Here is an 18475-nt window from a genome sequence, read left to right on the forward strand (position 1 = left end):
CATTAAAACGTTAAGGAATTGTCTTTTTAAACGTGTTGAGACATGTTTCAAATGTGTAAGACGCTACATCAGCCTTCTGATAATTCTAAACATTAGTAACAACACTAAATAGTACACCAGATAATTTTTTAGATGTAGCAACATTTCAATCAACTCCCTTCTCGTGACGTCACCAGCTCTCTGCTGCGCTCGAGCTCCCACTACACCTCGCTCTCTTCACTCCGCCTCGCGCTCCCTCTCCACTCTCTGCGTGAAACAAAGTGTGGAGTCCGCGAGCGCCCGCAGGAATCGAAAAGCGAGAGCACGGACTGAATAATGGAGCTAAAACAACAGATGGAATAACAACCTATAAACGAGAAAGACTGAGACGACTGAAGAAACTTGGACCGAGCAAACTTTTCACGGGAGGAGAGCAGTCTCGTAAAGCCATGGATACACTTTTCTCTGTATTCCTGGGAGTTGTGATCCTCTGTTCAAGAGTTGGCTCCGTCTCCGCTCAATTGCCTACAGGTAAAAGGAAAATAACTATTACAATGTTTGGAGTGTTGCTGTTGTTTGAGAGAGGTAAAGAGAAGTTTAAACCGTACGTGTGCCGTTTTCTCTTTGTGGAAGTAAACGAATTCCGGGCAGGTGTGTGTGACGGTGTTGAGGAAAAGTTAACCTTCGCTTTGACAATGTCCCGTCATACCGGTTTTAAAGCTTCGTTGGAGCTTTTTAAATGACGCCGGATGCGAGAATGGTACTTTTCTATGAGCTGAAGGAGATTTTTGTCAGGTTGAATGTTAAAGGTTCGATTCGTCGGTGTAGTCAAACCCGCATGTAAGCTTGTTTTATTTTGCCAAGTGGGTTGAGCTTACCACGAAATGAATCAGAGGTTTGGGATGTAGCCCTTTATTAAACTCAGTTAAGTTGCGACATGAGATGGTTTGAAGTTTTGGAACGGAAATTTTCTTACCAAAATCTTAAGTCTGAGGAGAAAAAAAAAGTACTTTGAATAAAATAGATAATATTTACTGCTGCTTTTATTATTGTTATTAAGAAGTATATTTTTTAAAACGGGTTACTAAGATGGTACAAGACTGGATAGACAACGCGTGCGGTTCATCCTCTTCTGCAGCGCATGAATGGAGAGGAGAAGTTATTGTGCGCACGGACATCACAGTATTAGAAAAAACAGTATTATATCCTTGTGCTATGACAGTGAACCCATTTACATATATTTTTGCAGCAATCCTGCACTTTATATGCGTTTTCATTGTGTCTAACTATAATATAGGCGTTTATTTGGATATAGCTTAGTGCGTAACTGATCGTTTAATTTTTATCATCATCTTTTCTATCTTGTTTAAAGCAGTTTTACAGTAACCTTGTTTTCTTGGCTTCGTCCGAGAGTCCTTTAAGTTGGATTTAGATCCCCCTCACCCCTCCTCCCGAGGTTAGGTTAAATTAAAATGTTTTGGGTTGGCAAAGATACGGGTTATAGATATATCGGTTAAGTGCTGTTTTGTTTGAGGTGATAAAAATGTGTTAATTTGTCCTTTAAGATACCATAGGGCACGCAGAAAGTTGAAAACCTGAAACTAAAGTAGTCGCTGAACTCATTTAATTTCCTTTCCGTGCGTAGCGCATCATTCCGCAGCTCGTCGTTCTCTTTTTGCATGTTTAAGACCTAACAATTGAGTTGTCCGAATTGCAAATCAAGCATCTGCACTCCTCCTAGCCCTCTTTCTCCATCTTGCCACGAAGAAACATGAATTCGCTCCTGCAGGTGAAGCAGCTGCAGCAGCAGCGATGTTTAGAGATTCTGCAACTTTACAACTTTTCGCGTTGCTGCGATGTTTGAGCAGAGCTGCTCAGACCTCGACAGTCCCTGCAGCGCATCTGGTTCCATTTGAGCCAGCGCTCTAAACTGAATGCGGGTTTGCTGTGCGTTAATTTCCGCATTCAGCAGTTGTTTCTGTTTCAACTCGTGCATATATATATAGAGAGAGAGGAAAAAAACGAGACTCACTAAACAGTTTTGAGAGCTGACCTTCAAAATCAAACCAAAACCTTAAGGACGCACACGCTTCAGTTAAGTCCTGCAAATGAATCCACATTCATTGTACAAAAACCTAATTTTCTGCTCCAGTATTCTTGCTGGCCGCATTAATTCCAACTTTATCATCAAACCTTTTATTGTCACCCTTCACCCCACCCTGTAGCCCAGAACTATCCCCCTTTCTTCCCCTCCCTTGGGGCCATTTGGTCCTCAGGGCAACAAATGTGTGGAATTTCTTTGAGGCCTCTTTGGGAATGTGAGTGCTGTTAATTTGCAAGTAAATACAAGTGACTGGATTCTGCTTCGGAAGAGGAAATGTGGAATATCATTCGTTCGGATAACGTTTTACACAAATTACTTGCACAGAGTTGCATTCCAGGATAATAAGTAATTATTTGTGCATGAAAGCCAATAAGGTCATAATAAGGTACATGCTAATAAGTAGAGTTTTGGCCAGCATCTTTGCTGCAGTGCATTATTCTGTAATAAAGTCCCAGATTCAGGCACTTTAACAGATCAAAATTGTTTTTTGTTGTTACATAATTATTAAATCTTGCAACTTATATATGCACTCTTCTTCATTAAAATATTTCAGATTAAGGCTGACAGCATTAACTGCAAAATAATTAATACATTAAAAAGGCAGCAAAGAAGCAAGGATCCTACCAGTTAAACATTATCTTAAACTTAAAATGATCTTTTATACATTAAAGAAGCTATTTAGTCTGTGCTCCAATATCTGTTTCAATAAATTAGTCTCGTTCTTATTTTATCAGTTTTTAGTTTCCCAATTACTGTGTCAAATTATAAATTGAGTCATTCTCATAAATCTCCCACACTTCTTCTTATCGTACTGCTTTGCATATTTGTATGTTGACTAATCACTTACAAAGTCAGTGTGACAAACGCGAACAAGCCTGCGCGCCACCATCTTTATAAAGTCAATGACTGAGTTTTGTGTTAATTTGACAACTTTCTAAATCTTCCTCCTCTCTGATCAAGTTGTGACACAGATTCAAGGCGTCTTTAATCCTAATGAAGTGAAATGATTGTTTTCCATCAGTGTCTCCAGACGAATTAGAAGACTGCCGCTCCCACTGAACACAACATCTGAGCTGGTTTAATTATAACTGTAAATTATTTCAGTATTTTGAACATTAGCACCAAGTTGGTTTAATTATAATTACTTTTCCGCTCCATTTAGGAGATGAAACAAAATTGGGTGTTTTAATGGAAAAAGGCGAGAGAAGCGGAGTGATAGTGAGAAAGAGGAGAGATGGAGACAGGGGGGTGGGAAATCAAGAAACCATTGGTTTTTGGCCGTGGGCATCTCCTCCACTCAAGAGACTGTGAAAACGGCAGGAGGGAAAGTGTGTGTGAGAATCATTGTGTGTCTGTCTTTTTTTGTGTGCGTGTGGTGCGAATTTGTGTGTCCGCTCTTGTGCTTTGCTGTCACTTAAAGAGACGGAGGCAGGACGACGCTTTTAAGCCCTCCGGTGAACAGCGGTACAAAGAAGAGTATCTGAAATGTTTGCCTCTCATTTAGATTCATGCGAAAAATGCCTTCTCATTCTAGTCATGCCATGTATAATGGCTCCAAATCAAAGGCCCGTTTTATTTATTTTCTCGTTAAAAGTAACGCCTCAGTCTGCAGTTCTTCAGATCCATTTTTATGTCTTCTCCTCAAATCAAACGTCCTTTTTGCCCAAAGCCAATCTGTTTCTACTGATTTCAATTTGGTGATAGATTAAAAAAATCTCTCTCTCTTTGAAAGTACTGGCTCATTCCTTGAGCTGTTTGGGGACGAAGTCTGAAAAATGTAATTAATCTGTTGAGAGAATTCATTAGCTAATCCCTCATTAGACTGTGTGCATGTGTGTGCTGGGGTATGAATGAATATGAGGATTTGTGTTGAAATGGATTAGCGACACATAGTGGTTGTTCAAACTCAGCGAGAGAGAGGTTCTGGGAAGATGATATGATTGACAGGTTGTAAATCATGCCGTTATTGCTGTTTCTGCTGGGTGCACATAATATACCAAACCTACTAAACATTGGACAGTAATTTATTTTTCAAAAACATGATTTTGGTGTTTTCACACATCCTAATCACTCTTATAACCCCGAACCTGGTAAAGATTTGTTCCCATTTTGTGGTCATTTGTAAAGTCAAATACAGTGTTTCCCTTACACAGCATCAAGTAGTTTTAGCTCATAAACAAACCTATGTTACATTTTTGGGTTAAAAATCACTTTTTTTTCATTTATTTAAGCCTTCCAATTATAACTTTTCAATTTTCAAAGTTATTTTCCAGTTTTGATGATTGAACCTATTGCAACATGGTGCACTGTTATAGCAGATTGATTGGTAAAACAAGCTATTATTAATGGCAATGTTGTGTAATGTTGCTACATTTTGCTTAGTTTAAAATTACCTTTAAAACAAATAATCTAAAGATGCTTGTATGCTTTGGACATTTGGAATGGTGGTTTCTAAACCTAAATAGTGTTTCCTTCATTACTTGGTCGATGTTCTTTAAGTGATTAAACAGAATGGGGTGAACTGATTGACTTGAAATATTGCCACATGCTTTCGTATTGGGTTTCGGGTTAATGAGGGCTTTGAGTAATAAATTTTATCTAATGGTATGCTCTACATAAAATTTACAGTGTCTTACAAAAAAACAAAAAAAAACATTACACATTTTCACAGTTTGTTATGCTAGAACCACAAACTTCAATGTTCAAATATTAGTTAAAAGACAAAAGTTAAGAGAAAATGTGCAGTTTAAGGAAAATGTTTCTACAGATAAAAAAATCAGGGAATTGTAGCTTACCTTTCTTTCAGCTGTGTTTATTTTAGCACGTTTAAATCAAAGTTAATGCACACTCTTTTACTTTCAGAAGTCACCTACTCGTAATTTAATATCAGTATAAATGCTTTTCTCTCCACATCAATCTGAATACTACTACTGCCACCATGAAACATGTGGGGAGGCATTTCTTTAGCAGGCACAGAGAAGCTTGTCACAGTTAATGGGATTTTGAATTAAGCTAAATTCAGGCTTATCATGAAAGAAAACTTTTGAAAAATGTGAGACTAAGTTTCATCTTCAAGCAGGACAACAATCTGAATCTGAATTGCATTACTGAATTGTAACTTACAACCTACAACAAGATGGATTGGATTAACAAACTGATGTTTACTGACATTTTTCATCCTGTTAGATCTGTTTTACAAAGAATCACCAAACATTTTTTGTATGTTGATGTGCAACGCTCATACAGAGATGCCACACATGATTTGCAACCGTAATCGTATGGGAGGACGTTTTCACAAAATCTCGAGTCAGGGAGCTGAATTTGCATGCACGCCACACTTTTAAGATTGTTTTTGTAGAAAAATATTTTAAAAAAATCTGAATAATTTTCCTTCCACTTCTCAGTTATGCACCAATTTGTGTTTGTCTATTGTATCAAATCTCATTAAAATACTGCAGTTTCAGTAGTAATGTAATAAAGTTTTAAAACATTTAAGGAACGTTAATAATTTTGCAAGCACGGTCCTCTTCAAGCTTGTGGCAAATCATTGGGCGAATCAAATCAAGTGACCCATGAAAGTGATGAAGTTCTTTAGAAATGAACTGAGGCAGAGCACTCAAAACAAATCTCGAATGCCTGAAACATCACATCCCTGATAAATGATGATACAAGTCCAGTATCATCAATCTCTGCTCTGCCCTGTGTGGCTCCGGTCACAGCTGTTGGTGCAAGGCTGCCTCTCATACATCCACACTCATATTTATTTATATACACACACACACAAATAGCCACACACACACACACACACTGGTCCACATGGCTGACTAATGACAGATTAAGTAATCAACGCTCACAGCCAATTCATTACATTATATTACATGCACGTACGCAGACACATGCATATACACACAAATACACAGGCAGATGTGAGAAGACTCATTGCCAGCTAAGTGGGTTAGCCTTTTGGTGTTAAAAATATATTCAGTGGAGGTTTGGCTGGTGATTGTTTGGAAAATGGGGAGAAACAGTGGCAGGTGAGGACAGTTTTGGAAGAGATTATTTTTAGGGTTACCATGAGGGCTGGTTGAGGAAAAAAGGCTGAGGTTAAGCTTGTGTTGGAAAGGCAAAAAGTTTGGAAACTTAGTCATAAATGTTCGAATTTACGTTTAAAGATTTTTTTTTTCACTTTCTGGAAACAATATGTAAAACAAACACAATTTTATCTAATGACAACTTAATCGTCAAGATAATCTTCTGTGCAAATAATTAGTTTCAGTTCCGTGGTTTTAAGGGAGCTTATCTATTTGATGATAAATAATGAATACAGAGAACATCTCTCTTGCATCTGTGAACCTTTGCATGCTTTCTAATCTAATTCTGTCCTATTATTCTCTGCTTTGCTTCTGCTGGATCCAGCTCACTTGGGGCGCGCAGAAAAGGGTGAGTTACGACTTGTCGGTATAGAGCTGTGTTTCATGTTTCATCGTTCTTTTAGTATTGTCATAATTGTTCCATGGCTTTAACTCTAGGTTCTGTTTCCAGCTTGACATCTGTTGTTCTCATTATTTACCCTCCTCCATTACACCTTCCAGAGGCTTTTTGGTTGTGCATATCCATCCCATTGAAACTAATGGCTCAGCTGTTATTTTGATACTTTTTAAACTCACCGTAACACCATTAACAATTTCTTTCATACACCTTTTTAAGCAAACATCAAAGTAAAGCTTGTAGGTATAGTTTATAGTTTTTATTTTTATAGTATTTTTTTTATGACATTGCAATTTATTGGATTTGCTCTTTGATTACTCGATTCAATGTCAAATAAGTTTCAGTGATTCACATACCTTAAGGCCATGTCTGTCATAATTTTCTTTCGTCTACATAAATAGCTTGAACCACTGAAATACTTGAAGCAATCTTGTACTGGCTTGTTGTCGCTTGTAGTTATGGCTCTGCTTACCTGGCTGCCAATTAATCTGTTTGCCGCTTGTCTTTGTGTCTCGTTTCCTGTTTTTGTCTGTCTGTCCTTCTGTATAGTTAGACAGCTGTTGGGGGAGTTTGAAGTTTCCAGGTGCTGTTTGTTTAGCTGAGCCTGCTCTCCTATAAAGGAGCTCAGAGGAACTTTGTTCTTTCAGTAGCAGAACACCTTTGTTCCACTTTTGTTTTTTCTTTTATTTCTCTTCTCCCATGGCGCATATTTTGTCTTTTTTTCCTCCATCTGTTTTTCCCGCTTTCACAAACACTCGTAGCAAACAATACATTTTAAGATGGTTGTTGTTGGTTGTGAAAGTGACAAGGAAGTAAACCACTAAAGAGAATATTGGCCTTGTAGGCAGAGAGTTTTCTTTGTGGCTGTGTGGTTTCCCTCAAGGTTTTTAATTAACAAAACAGATTTTTTTTTCATTCAAATATAGACTGAATACTTAATCTTCTGTTACTTTTTAAAAGGTAGCACTCTTTTATTCTACAAAATGTTTCAATACATAAATTGGAATGCAGTGCACCAAAAAGTCAAGCTATTGACTGAATGCAAAAAATGTTTTTGATTTAATGAAAACTCATTAAATGCTGTTAATTCATATGAGGTATGACTTAAACGGGAAAATGGGTTTGTCTTGTTTTGTATCAGCTCTTATCTTAAATCCTTTAAAAGCTGAATTAATAAATTGTTTTTGATAAGAAAAGAAAAGATACTGCCACAATTTCTATCAAATCAACCTTCTTTAGAAAGTGTATTTAAAATAATAAAAGCTGTGCAATGTGCCCTTAAAAACAAAGAAACCCCATTAAAATTGAAAGATTAAATGAAAGGAGATAAAACCAGTTTAACAGAATAAGCATAAATTATTATTGCTTAATTTTGAAGTAATTAAAGTGATAGTAACTGTTTGCATAAACCTCTTGTGGGAATGGATTTGAATTTTGTGTCTGGATTGTAAGAAACAGCTCTTTATCACAGAGCAGTTATTTTCACTCATAAATAAATAAGTGAACTAATGAGAATATCAGTGAAGCTAAGTTGGATGCAAAGTTGGATGATTCATTTTGAAGGAAAAAGGACGATCTCCAACTATCTGTGGAATGCTCCAGCATTTCTCTTTGTTGGGTTATAAGGACTAAAGGGCATATTATCCTGTTTCTCATTTACAACTTGTGTTTAATGCATGATTAAACATGTATAAAAATTATACATGTTTTGACAAAACATATCATTTTAACAAAAGTGCCCTGAAGAAGAATCTACAATAACAGTTGTTGAATTTCACAATTTAACAGAGTAGAATAAGTAGAACAAAATTCTATCTAACTTATGTGTTAATAAGTTTTACTCTCTTGTTCAGTGTAACTAATTCCTGTAACTCCTCAGGAAGTTTAGCAAATGTTTGATGAGACATGGGTTGAGCCAAACCCCTGAGGGTCATTGGCGGAGGGGATATGGATGGTTCATTGGTTAAAGTTTAGCTAACCCTGGGTTAGCCTTTTCAAATAAGTCTGTTTATTTTTTTGTTTGTATGAAGACTAAAGTAATTGAAAAAAAAAATCATTAGGTTTATGCAATTTTTAATTCATTTATCTGGATCAGACAAACTATGCGCAGTGTATTTTATTTAATTTGTGTACTATTCTGTTGAGGGTTTTGTTGTTTTGATCAGATCAGACAACCAATCTGCACATACCCTCAGGTGAACTGAAAAAGCCTTGTGGCTTCTCTGCATACAGCTTTGGATGCAGGATAATAAAAAGTTTCTTAGTTCAGTTATAAAGATATCTGTCAGACAAATGCAAGGTACAATCAAGCAAATACCACAAAAGTTGCTAAGAGCAACCCATTTGCAGGGTAAGAAAAACTCAATGCAGATCTCTTGATTTTTTTATGAAGACTTTCCACATGGCATTGAGCTTCATTCACTCTCATCCATAAAGTTTCTACATGTTCATCTTCATGTTATGAAAGGACAGATTGTCAGTGCCCTTACGTTCCTTTCTATCAGTTCTCTCCAATTTAAGCTGATTTCAGATCAGACGTGGTGGAAAGCTTTTGAGATATGTAAACCCTCTTGTGTTTGTGTGTGTTTGTGTGGACATGCAAGCTTGTGCAAATCAGGGGCTTAAAGAGAGCTAGCTGTCCAGTCCATTAAGATTATCATCTTCATCCACAGGCACATATCTTCACATCACCACACTTCTGTTCCTCTGGTTTTGTGGCGATAAAAATCTTTCATCAGATATTCCAATTTTTCCACCAAATAATCTTATAGGGTTTTTTTTTTTCACTCAAAATCTGTCTGTCTGCCACCTTAATCTGTCGTTTAGTCTGTCCGTGTCCCTGGCAGGTTTTGTATGTCCTTCCTTGCTGCAGATGACTGCAGACACATGGTCAGCCTGACAGTGATCGTGTATACGAACCTACAGTCACTCACTCTAAAAGACAGGCTGTGTGTGGGAGTGTGGAGACAGACACTAAAATGTTGAGTGGCTGTCTGCATCTCTGTCAGTTTTCTGGCTGGTCCATCTCAGCCTTGATGTCTGAAACACTCCCTGTGATAAGACCATAATTCAGGAGTTCAGTCTGAAATATAGCTTTTTGGGTTGTTTTACCATTGTTGGTTCCCAAGAGTTGGGGGTTTGAGCATCTCTGCATATTATTTGTTGTTCTTCCAGACTTTTCCTTCCATGTTGACAAACATAGAAATATAGTGGGGGTGCTCAATGTCTGTTGTGTATCTCCATGCACTTTTATTTTTATCTGCTTAATAGTACCTGTTCAAAGTTATGTAAACTTTGAACCACTGATGATTCTTCCCACTCCAGTCCTTGACACTTAAAAGTGATGTAATGTGCTCTAAATCAAAAGGCCCATACTGAAAACATTTCTGTAGCATTAAACCCACTCATGATGGCTTTATGATTGTGGCTAAGCTCTCTGAGGGTATTAGAAAATTCTTAAAAAACAAAAACTACAGAAAAGAGAAGATAACGTGGGTTCAGCACAACTGGTGGCCATCATATCAAAATCTCAACCACAGTCTTTTCAATCCCTGGTCAGTTTTTCCCTTTGCAGCTTCATATATAGTAATTGCTGCTTCTTTTTGTATCCATACAGATATTACTTTGTACGCATGGCTTGTCAGTTTATTTTTTTATAGTTCATCATATGCATAAATGACACACATAAAGGTTAAGAACACAATTGACACTTTGTCTTTGCTGGGGTTATGGACCATAGCCTCCTGTGTATAGCTTATATCTGCGAATACTTGAAAATATGTTAAAAGATGCTTGTAACTGACTATTTCAATAGTTCCAAAACCTAATACAACTTAACATGCGTTACTGTACACAGTGGAAACAATTTTGTCACTACAGCAGAAGTCTTCTTTATTAGTTTGGCCTGCAAAGCTGCATTTTCTTTCAAATATTTTAGATATGCTAATAGGTGAATCCGGAAATACTGAACTGTGAATATGTGGGAGTCCACTGTGCAGTGGGGGATTTTTCCCCACACTACTAGAAAATGTTATTGTATTTCCCAACATTTTTCATTTTTCAAAGGTTCCGGTTTTAATTTGGATTTAATTTGAATTTAATTTTACTTTGCACACAGAAATTAATTTGTTCCACTAAAAGATAAAAATCTAAATGATATCTAGAGGAAAATTAAGAAGGTTTCTCCTAATGTACATGCTGTAAGGAAGTCCAGTAAAGACTGGTGCTGTCAGTTGTAAAAAATCAACAAAAGAAATCAGTTTTGACTTAGACAAGAGTTGTTGATGTTTACAAAGCAGAAGAGGAATAAATAAAGTTATCACAGCATTTCCAAGCATCAAGGACTGCGCTGGAAAGAATCATCAGTAGTTCAAAAGGAACCACAAAGCACAAGTACAAACCTGAAAGAAACAGGAAATGAAAGGTTTGGAAGACCCTTGAATAAAAACTCATGAGAGGTGTCTCTACAGACCCCTGAACAACTGCAAGGACGCTAATAAATTTCTTGGCCAGGTCAGAAATTAGAGCTGTGCAAAGGAATTGGCTGCAAAGTTGCAGATCAAGAATAAACTTCCCTTTGCAGAAGTGACACCTTCTAGCCAGACTGAAGCATATAAAGGGCAAAGAATATGCATTCTATAAGAATGTTCTTTGGTCCGATGAGATGAAACTAGAGTCTTTGTCATAGAGATGTTGCTCATTTTTTAAAATCACATTGTCAATACAGTGAAACTGGTGGCTTCACTCTGCCTGAAACTGGGAATTTTGTCAAAGTGGAAGGAACCATGGAAAAAATATGTTTTGAAAGAAAACCTAAAGCAGCCCCATCTAAGACGTAGCCTGAGTATCTCTTTGTCTTCCATCATGACAATAGCCCAAAACATTGCTGCTGGTGAAGCCAGAGCATTAAGGTGAATAATATCAACTGACTTGCACAAAGCCTTTACTTGAAACCTTTTTGAAATCTGTAGAATGAACATAAATCAAAAAGTCCAAACCAAAAGACCATCTAATGTGATGGAGTTTGAAAGATTTTCCAGAGACTTGTTGGAATTCCTCTGGTGACAACTTCAGGTTGTTATCCACCAAAATGTAATCCACAAATGAGTGATAGCATCAAAGAGGCTAATTATTTTGAAAATAAGGATGATAAAGGGAGAATATTAAACTTTTGATGTTTACAATCAAAATGAATCATCTTTCCCTTATCATCTTTAACTTTCCAATTTCCTGGTAAAATGTTGTACAAAGCTTAATCCAGAGACGGGCAAAATAAGCTAAGCAGAAACGATTAAGCATTTAATTAGAGCTTTTATATTTAATGAAATTACAGCAAATTTATCTATGTATTAGATGTATTAGATAGATCTTTTCTTTTACATAAATAGCACCCTTTAGATGATTTGTTTTTACATTTTAAAATAAACACCCCAATAATGGATATTTTTGACACATTTGTATTGTAAATTATTAGAGGAGTAAAAAGCAAAACACATATTGCCCACATGTATTTTACTAACTTCGTGCTTAACTTACTGTAAGTAAAGGCAAAATTAATTGAAACAATTTTGTGCCAAAATGGCCTGCTGGGGTTTATGCCAAAATATTACGAGTCACATAAATCAAACCAGAGATTTGGATTTGTCAAATCTAGTAGGTATATCTTCATGCTTTACTCCACTTCCACAGATAACATTAAGCCTGACATGTTTACTGCTCACATAATGAAAAAGAGCTCGGACATCACTGTAAGGAAGTGAGCGACATTAAAATAAACTATGGTGAAGAAGTAATAGTCAAAACTGAGGAGTCTCTTAGCCTCATACCCACAAACAGGCAACTTAGAGATTTATATCAATGCATTCATGAGACTACACAATAGTTTTTCCTTGGTTTCCATTGATTGCAGCGTGAGAACAGCCACTGAGACAGTAATTCCCCCAGGCTCTCGTTTTTGTGAGTTTTCTGGAGCAGCGCTGAATCAACTTTTGGTGGGAAACCCTTAATCTGAGTTTGCCAGTTTAGTTTAGAGAAGCCCAGAGATTTTTGAAAAGGTCTAAACAGTGCACCCTTTCCATTGGATGGATAAGAAAGAGGAGGCAGAGAAACTCCCAACAGGCATACAGCTGCAAAACATGTGCTCCAAGAAAGATGCCAAAATAGGACATGCAATGTTTTCAGTCATAGAAGAAAGTCATGAGAGTGAAAGTCACAAAACATTTGGTAAACCTAAACTCCCCTGAGATGCTGATATTTAGCAAACTTAACTTTTGCTGTAGAAGTGAAGGAAAATCTATTATTTAACTGAAACTTCTCTCCCCTCCCTTCTTTTTTTGCAAAGGTTAGGTTACCTCTTTCCCCCTCTTCTAGTTCTCCTGCTTGGAATTTATGACCCACCAAAACACAGCAACGCAATGTTTATGCAACCCTCCCCCTTCTCACGCACTTCTTCTTCCTTCACTCTTTTCTCCTGCTGTCCTCCTCTTTACCACCCCCTCTACATTTACCTCTACTACACAATCTATTGCTCCCACTCCCATTCCTTCTTGTTTCTCCAGTTTCCTTATCTCTCCCCCCCACACACAACAAGAGCTTGAGTGGGGTTTCCAAATCCACATTCAATGGTGTTGCATTACATGGGTAAAGCACTAGGGTTTACTTAAGGTGGAATTTGCAGATGGAAAAGAGAAAGTTGGGGTAACAACAGAACAATGGTTGAGGAGGAAAACTCTTTAAACCAGCTTGTCTTAAAACTCTGTTTCACATGAAAGAAGGAAGCTGTAATCTACTTAAGTATTTCCAGCTGGTGCCAGTGAATGTAGCTCTAAAAGGCAACAATTTATCTGATTGCTCAAAATCCTAAGTACAAAATCTGCTCTACCATGTCATGCAGGCATAGAGCATTCTCACCCCTTTGTCTTTGCCATACCTTTTCCCCTTTAAATCAAAGCCTCTTAGACTTTCAGGAAAGATGTTGTGAGTATTTTGTTTCAATGTTTTGTACCTAAATCTTTCCTGAGTCACCCAGAAGAGGACCTCAAAATGTAAGACATTTTAGAAAAATGTTGTTCCTTTGCATCAGGTAGCCATGTTAATTTTCCCTACGACTGAGTTGGGCCGTAAATAAAGTGTGTTTGTATAAAACCTGTGTGTGCCGGTTATTTGAGAGTGTGTGCCAAGCAAGCTGTCTAGTTGGAGTAACGGTTAGCAGATACAGTGCTACCTCTCAATGACATTAACTGTCTCTTACGCTAAGGATCAGGCACAAAGACACACACACATTGGCACCGTACTACCTTAACACACAGTGTCGCTCCGTCTCATAGGATTAGTCCCACAAAGCAGGTTACTTGAAGTTAAGTATAGGTTTAAAACACAACTACAGCTGTCTCTGTGTGTTGAGTTTTAAAGATGACTCAAAGTGCTAGAGAACTGCAGCAAGCAATTCTGTTGCTGATTTCCATAGTTTGATTTTTATACAGCTTTCACCTGCATTTACAAATTTTAGCAAATTCAATAAAAAAAAAAATTTGTAGCATGAGATATAACAAAATTCAAAGCATTTTTTGCACAGATTTCAGCCATGACAAATATTTAAATATTTATTATAGCTTAGGCGACATCACGCCATAGGAGAAGAGTTGCCGTAAAGCACAGGTTTATTATTTATTATTATAAAAGAGATATAAAATCTTGGGAAAAAGTACATTTAAAACTTTTGGTATAACTGATCTGTATTTTAAAAACAACATATTTTGTGTGTTATTGCTATAGCACTGACTTCAGTGCTAAGATTTTCAAAAGGTTCCCAATTTTTTGGAATAAATGTTCAATGACAGACAAGTTGACAACTCAAAAACATACTGTGGGATATTTCAGTTTTTCTTTTTTAATACATTTGCAAAAATTTCTACATTTCAGGTTTTTTAATGTCAAAATGGGATGCTGAGTGTATGTTCATGAGAAATAATATGATTCTTTTTTTATTTTAGCAAATGACTGCAATGAAGCATAGAGTGAAAAATTCAGAGGCTGAATACTTTGTGTACAGACTTTATATCTATATGACTTGCTTAAGGATTTGAACATTTAATATTTCATGTCTTGTGTTATGAATAATGTCAACTTATTTTAATTGGCAAGCAAGTATTAAAATACAAACTAAAATCGAATATACTGAAATCCTTTTTCCTGTTTCTCTCATTCAGACAAGTGCAATTGAAAATAAATTATAGAAAACGAATGCAAATGTCAAAAGATCTAAAGAATCTTGAAATATATGCAGAAAAACCATAATTAAAATTACATCATTGTGTAACTTTTAGATTTAAGTGCAGTTTAATTCCACTTTCACTGGTTATTTTTCATTCAAGTTAAAAGTTGCTGCTGCTGTTTTTATAGCTGTGACTTCACCATTGCACAAGAGTTGGTAATGAAGATGTGAAATCTAGTTTCTTGATCATAGGTAAAGGAAATGACATTTTTATTAGATTATTATAGGTTATTATGTGCAGATCAGTATTTCAGATGGCAAGATGATGTGAAAAAACACTGACATGATTTAAAGATGAAGAGAGAAGATAAATTGCTTCCTAATGCGATAAAAGATTTTATTTGGAAATATTTCCAAAAAAACAGTTTTGCTATATTTGTGTTGCCATGCAGTAAGTTAAACTCTGTCCTTGTTATGACTTGTTGCTCTCCTGCAACGGTCATTGGAGCAGACCACAGTCACAGCTGGACACCTCAAACATGTCTGCTCTACACAACTACTCTCTGCTTGAATAAATGTTGCAGTCCAGCCATGAGCTCACTCTGCCTCTCCTTCTGAGGTCTGCTTTCTATCACACCTCCCCCTTCACACTCACAAACACACTCTTAACTCTCGCATACCTTTGGCCAGAGTGAGTGAGAACGTCGACTACATGTGGTTTTGGTTAGCCACGCGTTCCCCTCACAATGGCCTCACATTAACCACTTATACTTTACCACTGTAGGGTGCATGTACTGCATATATGGTCCTTTCAGTGGATGCTGTTGGGTGTTTGCTTGTAAATCTGCCTGTCTGTACATGCACCACATTTTTGTGTGTCCCAGCCTAAGGCTGTGTTGAGTAGAACAGTGAATCAAGGTTAGTGGTCCAAAGAGAGCAACAGAGGCAGAAGGAGGGGACGGGGGTCTTTAATTGAGGGAGCAGAAGTTAGAAAGGAAGGAGAGCAATGGGTTTGATAAACTGGAGCAGTGGTGTGGCCTAATGTGAGCTTATTAGATGGCAAAATGCACTTAGAGGATATACCTTCTGATGCAAATAATAAGTGGTCATCTTCATAATTTGTGACATTGAACAGTGTTCTTTTGTACAGAAGATGTGAACGAAAGACTCTTATATAAGTGTAAAAGCAGGGATGCTTCTTAGTGATGCTCTGGTAATTTATCCTCAGATCAAAATGGATCAGATTTACATTGATCGCCGGTGACATGCAAAAAATACAAAGTTTATTTCCATATTTTATAAATGCAACAGAACTGGAAACTCCTTCATTTTTGGTTTTCAAAGGCATTAACAAACAGCATAGTCTCTGATGCACTTTCTTATCAAATGTAGGTTAGAAACATAAGCTTTGATGAACAAATGGATATAATCCTTGATGCATATATGGGGATAATATTTGATCCATAAATGGGGATAATCTTTGAATTCTTTTTCTGTTGGATTTAAAACTACTTTTTCTATGAAGGAACCTGCTGTACCCTTTTCAGTTAAAGTTAATTACATCTAGCTGCAGATTTAAAACACTGTTTACTTAATCAAGCTTTTGTATGTTACTGATTTAGAAAAAAATCAGCAGGTCAGATCTCAAGCAAGGTTGGCATATATAATTCTGAAATGTTCATTTGGTATCAGTGTTGTGGTTAAAATTCTGATTGTATTAGTTCTTCTATTAGTAGGTATTTTAGAAATACATCACTGTAAGGGACTGAGCAGTAGAGGCATCACGGACACAGCAAAAAGTATTTTCAAAATGTTTTTTTTTCTATTTAACCTCAGAGAAGTTCAAAAGTGACTCATTTTAAAATGTTATTATTGAGTCTATGAAAGAGGTTAACAAACAATACCTCTACTTAAAAAAGTGACTGCACATATGAAGTATATACCACATAACTAAAAAAACTGATGTAACACAAAGAAACAGAAGAAAAATTTAAATAGTTACTTTGCCAGATTATTTCTGTACAATATGGAAAGCAATTTCCTACACAAGTTAAGAACCAAATAATTCACCTAAAACTTAAACACCCACATTGCTGACAAACACACGGTTGGTTCTGCTGAGCTGGCATTGTGCTTCCTCATGTCTTGGCCACACCTCTTCCCCAAACAGGAAATGGCCAACTCCACAAAGCAGGTAACTCAAAAACTGATTTACATAATTAATACAACAGAATACATTCTTACAACCCAATAATGTTATGTGCGTACTTTGCAACATCACTTTTAGATTCATGTAAAGAAATAAATGAATTGCATTACTAAAATACATGCTTACCTACAAAACAATATAATTTAATGAGATGAGTGTGTGGACTGATTTTACCATTTTGTGGCTGAAGCCATCATAATTGGATAGAGTAATCACTTTTACTGGTGTTTATGCCAATAGCTAATCCCAATGATATATAGTTTAGCTGCTTTAGGTTTTAGTCATTGTTTTTGCAAGTTTATTTTTTTAATAAATCAGTAAAGTACTCAGGTCACATATTTTCTTTTAGCCATCTACAATGCAAGTAGAAAAGATATAAAATTTCTGGAATGATTCTGATTAAGATAAATGTTTTTAGATGTTTTATTGTTCTGAATTTGTGTCTTAATGCCCCAACCTCTACAACACTGTCTCATAGTACAAATTAACTTAATGCTACTAAACACTGGTTAACTATTTACAATAGAATGAAGTTGTGATGTAATCTTTAGAGAAAACCTTTTGATTTAAATACACACGAAATGTTTAATGGGTTTGAAATTTCCAAACAAAATATTATATAGTTTTACTTTGATTGGCTCAGATCTATGATTTACAGGACTAAAATTGGAAAGTAAGATTGTTTTGTATTAGATTCCTCAAAACTAATTGCTTGGACTTTGATGCTTAACACATTGAGTGTCAAAAAAGGTTAGAGATATGTACTTTCGATTCATAAATTGAGATAATCTTGTAAAGCCTTTATTTTCAGTTGGATTTAAAACCACTGTAATTTTTTTTAGCATGTTTTCTCATTTATGTGTTATAGTCCTTAGGATAAAAATTGGAGTCAGGTAAAAGTTATAATTAGAGTTGTTGAGAACTTTTAGAAACTGAAAGTCAGAATTGGCCAGGAAAAGCATGACGATGGCATCTCTGCTGATTTATACCAATTATACAATTGAAAAATAGATAACAATGTAAACCTTCATTAAATTGTGTATCCATGTTAAAGTTTGGACTGATTTTACGCCAACACAGAATATACCATACACAGTACTTCTCCAGGGATTCCCGAGAACATGAGTCACTTTAATCACATCGCGCGGTCTCTTAACAAAAAAAGCCCAACATTGCTTGCAGCCAACTCATCCAAGTGGAGAGTCTCCACCTACATGCGATAAATAAATAAAAAATCCAACCTTTCTAAATGATGCTGTGAACATAGAGTGGGCTTAAGCTTTTGGCAGAGTTTTTGCTTTAGCCAAATCTGGCTGTTATGGCGAGTTTTCGGTCTTTTATGCCCAAATAGGTGTGAATTCTATTTCTTGGCTTCTGCAAAATCAGCTTATTTTATCATAATAGTGTAGTGTTCAACACACTGTTTTTGTTGCTATCTGTTTTCATATCTATAACCTTGTTGAAGGAATAAAACTGAAAAAAA

General features: G+C 36.3%; 1 protein-coding gene across 15 annotated transcripts in view; it reads left to right on the forward strand.

Annotated features, from left to right (window-relative positions):
- The first annotated feature begins 211 nt into the window (after positions 1-211).
- Positions 212-18475, forward strand: part of ptprk (protein tyrosine phosphatase receptor type K) — a 104816-nt gene continuing 86552 nt past the window's right edge. For 9 of the 15 annotated variants that reach the window (XM_044105777.1, XM_044105779.1, XM_044105783.1 and 6 more), the window contains exons 1-2: positions 213-510; positions 6500-6523. In XM_044105777.1, the coding sequence (XP_043961712.1) occupies positions 429-510; positions 6500-6523 (106 nt within the window). In that variant the 5' untranslated portion in view covers positions 213-428. Of the gene's footprint in view, positions 511-6499; positions 6524-18475 lie in introns of all 15 variants that reach the window. The other 6 variants (XM_044105787.1, XM_044105789.1, XM_044105790.1 and 3 more) reach the window with 4 other exon arrangements.

The sequence above is a fragment of the Gambusia affinis genome, linkage group LG22, assembly GCF_019740435.1.
Source record: "Gambusia affinis linkage group LG22, SWU_Gaff_1.0, whole genome shotgun sequence".
Lineage (NCBI taxonomy): Eukaryota > Metazoa > Chordata > Actinopteri > Cyprinodontiformes > Poeciliidae > Gambusia > Gambusia affinis.